Here is a 3689-nt window from a genome sequence, read left to right on the forward strand (position 1 = left end):
TATGTAGAAATCATCAAACGTCAAAAACCTTGGAATTTGATATTCAATTATGGTGTGCCTTTTCAAAAGAATGCAATGTTTACAAAACATATCATGTAGAGGTCAGTACATCACTGTGAAATCGATGAATGATGTATTCGTCTAAATGGATTTGGACGGATCATCACATTAGGTCATCCTCATGTGTTGTTTCATACGTACCAATTCTGACTAAAATTTCATTAGAAAAATGTAAAAAAATAACACAAGTAACCAAACTTTCTTAATCAACATTATCTATATAACGATTAATTGTTATCAAATATATGAGTATTTGTGTATTTTATATTTTTTTCAACAAGGAGTTTTTAGTCAGATTTGGTATATATGTAACATACGTATTTGTGTGACTTACAAGCTCACTTTCAAATATGGGCGAACTTTAAACAAAAAAAAAAATTAACTAGGTGGTCTACAAAATTATTTTCAGATATGAGTGACCTACAAACACAAAACATTAAACTTTGGTGACCTCCCGATATATAATCTCTATTTTCTAATACGCAATAAAAACATATATGTAATATAACAATAACAATATAACAATAATAAATATAACATTACATAAATTAAAATTGTTCCACCAAAAATGTAAATATTGTCAAAGATAGAATACGATTTATTTAAATTTAACGTACAACATAGATTATGACAAATTAAATGTATAATTTGTATGTTTATTAAGTTCTAATGTAATTATATGCGAGTACTTACAGTGATTTTTTTTTTATTATTATTTTTTTTTTACGGATGCAAGCAAAAATGTATGTTTAATGGTAATACATTTGTAATATTTATTGTATGAATATATTTATGTCTTTGTATGTGTAGTATATCCATATTCATTCTGGTTCATTCTATCTCCGTACTCATTCTGGTTCATTCTATCTCCGTACCCATTCTGGTTCATTCAATATGCGTATTCATATCCATTTAAATTGTCCATATATATTATTAATCGGATGGATCGGGTGAAAAATCATTTTAGTGAACACATAACACTTAGGGGTCTGTTTAGTTTTTACTTAATGCTCTGTCTCTAATTAACAAGTAACATGCCCAAAGAACCATTATTATTTGATCTAAAACCATTTGAAAAGCTGATTGACAATAAAATGTGATTTTGAAAAGCTGATCTCACAATCCAGAGTTCCATATTATATTTAGGAACAGGAATAGGAAAATGAATATGAATATAATATAATTTAGGATATTATTACATAGTTACTGAAATAGCAAAAATAATGGAAGATGTATGTGTGGAGCTTTTGACAACAGTAATCTTACAGTTTCAGTAAATGAATAGTACAGCTTTTCACTATAAATCTCCAGTTTATTTGGATGTACACTTCTTGTTTTCATTCTTCCCCCTCTTCTGTTTGTCTTGGAACAGCACCGAATTTTTCAACCAAAATATCAACTACTAAAGGAACCAAATCTTCACAAGGGACAGCCTTTTTATAAATATCCCCCAAATGTGAATCACTTCCAATTCTACCTCCTATGAATACATCAGCTCCTTCAACAACCTTTCCATTTTTGTCCCTAGTCATGCACCCCATAAACCCAATATCCGCTACTTGAACCTGCCCGCACGTGTTTGGGCACCCCGTCCAGTGCATTCTCACTGGACGGGTTACCGAAACAAGTCTCCCCACTTCTTCTGTAACCTTCAAAGCACGAGCTTTTGTCTCGATTATGGCTTGCCCACAAAATTGGTTACCGGTGCAAGCCACTAGCCCTTTCATCAAAATAGGTGGTTCGGGTAAAAACTTTTCTTTTAAAAGAGGCTCATTAAGTAATGCTTTGACTTTCGAGTTTGGTACATTTGGGAGTATGATGTTTTGCTCTACTGTTAGCCGAAGCTCTCCTGAGCCGTACTCTTCGGCTAACCTGGCCAACTCATCCATGTCATCGGCTTGGACCCGGCCCACAGGAATGTGAAGGCCCACAAAGTTAAGGCCTTCTTGTTTCTGTGGGTTTACACCAAAGTAATCCCTTCTTTCCCATTTTGGGTCAACTAAATCTTCAGAAGATGCTCTTTCCAACACTTGTTGGGGCATTCTCTTTACTACCTCGGCACGGAACCCTTCTACGCCCTGCAGCCCAAATTAATCAAAATTAGCAAAATAGCTCCTTAAAAATAAATATGTATTTATGAATTAAATGTTAAAAAAAATGGCATACAAGTTCATCAATCAACCACATCATTCTGGTCTTTTGCCTGTTCCCTCTTGTACCAAGATCGCGATAGGCCTCAAGAATCGCCCCACAAACCGGGGTAACATCTTCAGCTGGGACCCACGCATCAAGAGGAATAGCCTCTTCACATCTCTTCGGGCTAAAGAAACCCCCAACCAACAAGTTGAACCCGAACCTGCCATTCTTTGTGGCTGGCATATATGCTAGATCATTAATATGTGGATGTTCATAAAGATCATGTGAACCAGTCACACACACATTCCATTTCCTAGGCCTACAAAAGATCAATCAAAAAGTCAGAAGAATGCATATCTTTTAATTTAGCAATTAAATAAATAACTCATGGATTTAAAGATATTACAAGTTGGTAAATTCAGGATTCCCTCGCGAATTGGCAGTGATGAATTGAGATAACAAATTCGTATAAGGCCTTGTGTCCACAATTTCATGTGGGTCAATCCCTGCAAGCGGGTTCCCAACCGGGTTCCTAACATTGTCCATACCACTTTGGAGACTTGTTAAACCAACTTCATCAAGACCCTTTAGAATTGCAGGTACATCAGGCAATGTAACACCTCGAATTTGCCAGTTTTGTCGTGTGGTAACATCAGCACAACCCTGTTCTCCATACTGCTTTATGACACTAGCTAGGTATCGAGTTTGTGCACTGGTTGTTAAACCATTTGGGAGCTTCAACCTCATCATAAATCGACCATCTGTATATTAAACACCATTCATATTCACAGGATCAGAGCTTAAAGTTACATTTTTTTTAATATTGACTACTTGATCGTTTTGTTGTATTGAAATTAGAATGCTTTTCCAGTAATAAAAACCATTAGGTGTTATCTTTCTTGATCTAAAAATTTATGAAGGGCCAATTCCAAGTGGTTCTCATCAAAAGTTATGATCTTTATGGTGCTGTGAAGTAAATAATCAAAGATAGAATCAAGAAAACAAGTAAAAAGGTATAAACAGTAACAAACACTAATGGGCATATTCTGATTTGATCTAAAGATTCGACAAAAACTGATATCAATTGATAATTCAAAAACAGTAATCTATAGCATACATTTACCATGAAGTGACTGTTCAATGTTTGAATCTTTAAAACAGATTCTAAGATATAAACAGTAATAAAGACTAATGGATCCTTTGTATTTTGATCAGAAGATTCAAGAACAACCAATTCCAAATAGTTTTGGAATAAAAAGCTATTAACTTTTATGGTAGTTCTTTAAAGTAACTAAGCAAAGCTTGAAACTTTATAAGATGTAAAGAGATATAAAAAGTAAATGAAACTTACACTGATGTTTCCTTCTATGAAACAAACCAAGCCATTTAAGTCTAACATCAACATCATCTTTAGTATCTTTAGATTTATCAATATCTTCAAATGAAATCTTAGCAAGATCTTCAATCCCATTCTCCATAAATAATTTCATGGG

At 33.9% G+C, this 3689-nt stretch overlaps 1 protein-coding gene across 1 annotated transcript in view; it reads right to left on the bottom strand.

The window, feature by feature from the left end:
• Window positions 1–1217: 1217 nt before the first annotated feature.
• Window positions 1218–3689, bottom strand: part of LOC139886321 (ferredoxin--nitrite reductase, chloroplastic) — a 2823-nt gene continuing 351 nt past the window's right edge. The window contains exons 1-4 of the mRNA XM_071870088.1: window positions 3548–3689; window positions 2603–2957; window positions 2227–2515; window positions 1218–2138 (exon numbers count right to left, since the gene is read on the bottom strand). The exon at window positions 3548–3689 is cut by the window's right edge and continues 351 nt beyond it. Coding sequence (XP_071726189.1) covers window positions 1398–2138; window positions 2227–2515; window positions 2603–2957; window positions 3548–3689 — 1527 coding nt within the window. The 3' untranslated portion in view covers window positions 1218–1397. The remainder of the gene's footprint in view (window positions 2139–2226; window positions 2516–2602; window positions 2958–3547) is intronic.

This window comes from Rutidosis leptorrhynchoides, chromosome 1 (assembly GCF_046630445.1).
Source record: "Rutidosis leptorrhynchoides isolate AG116_Rl617_1_P2 chromosome 1, CSIRO_AGI_Rlap_v1, whole genome shotgun sequence".
NCBI classification, from domain to species: Eukaryota; Viridiplantae; Streptophyta; class Magnoliopsida; order Asterales; family Asteraceae; genus Rutidosis; species Rutidosis leptorrhynchoides.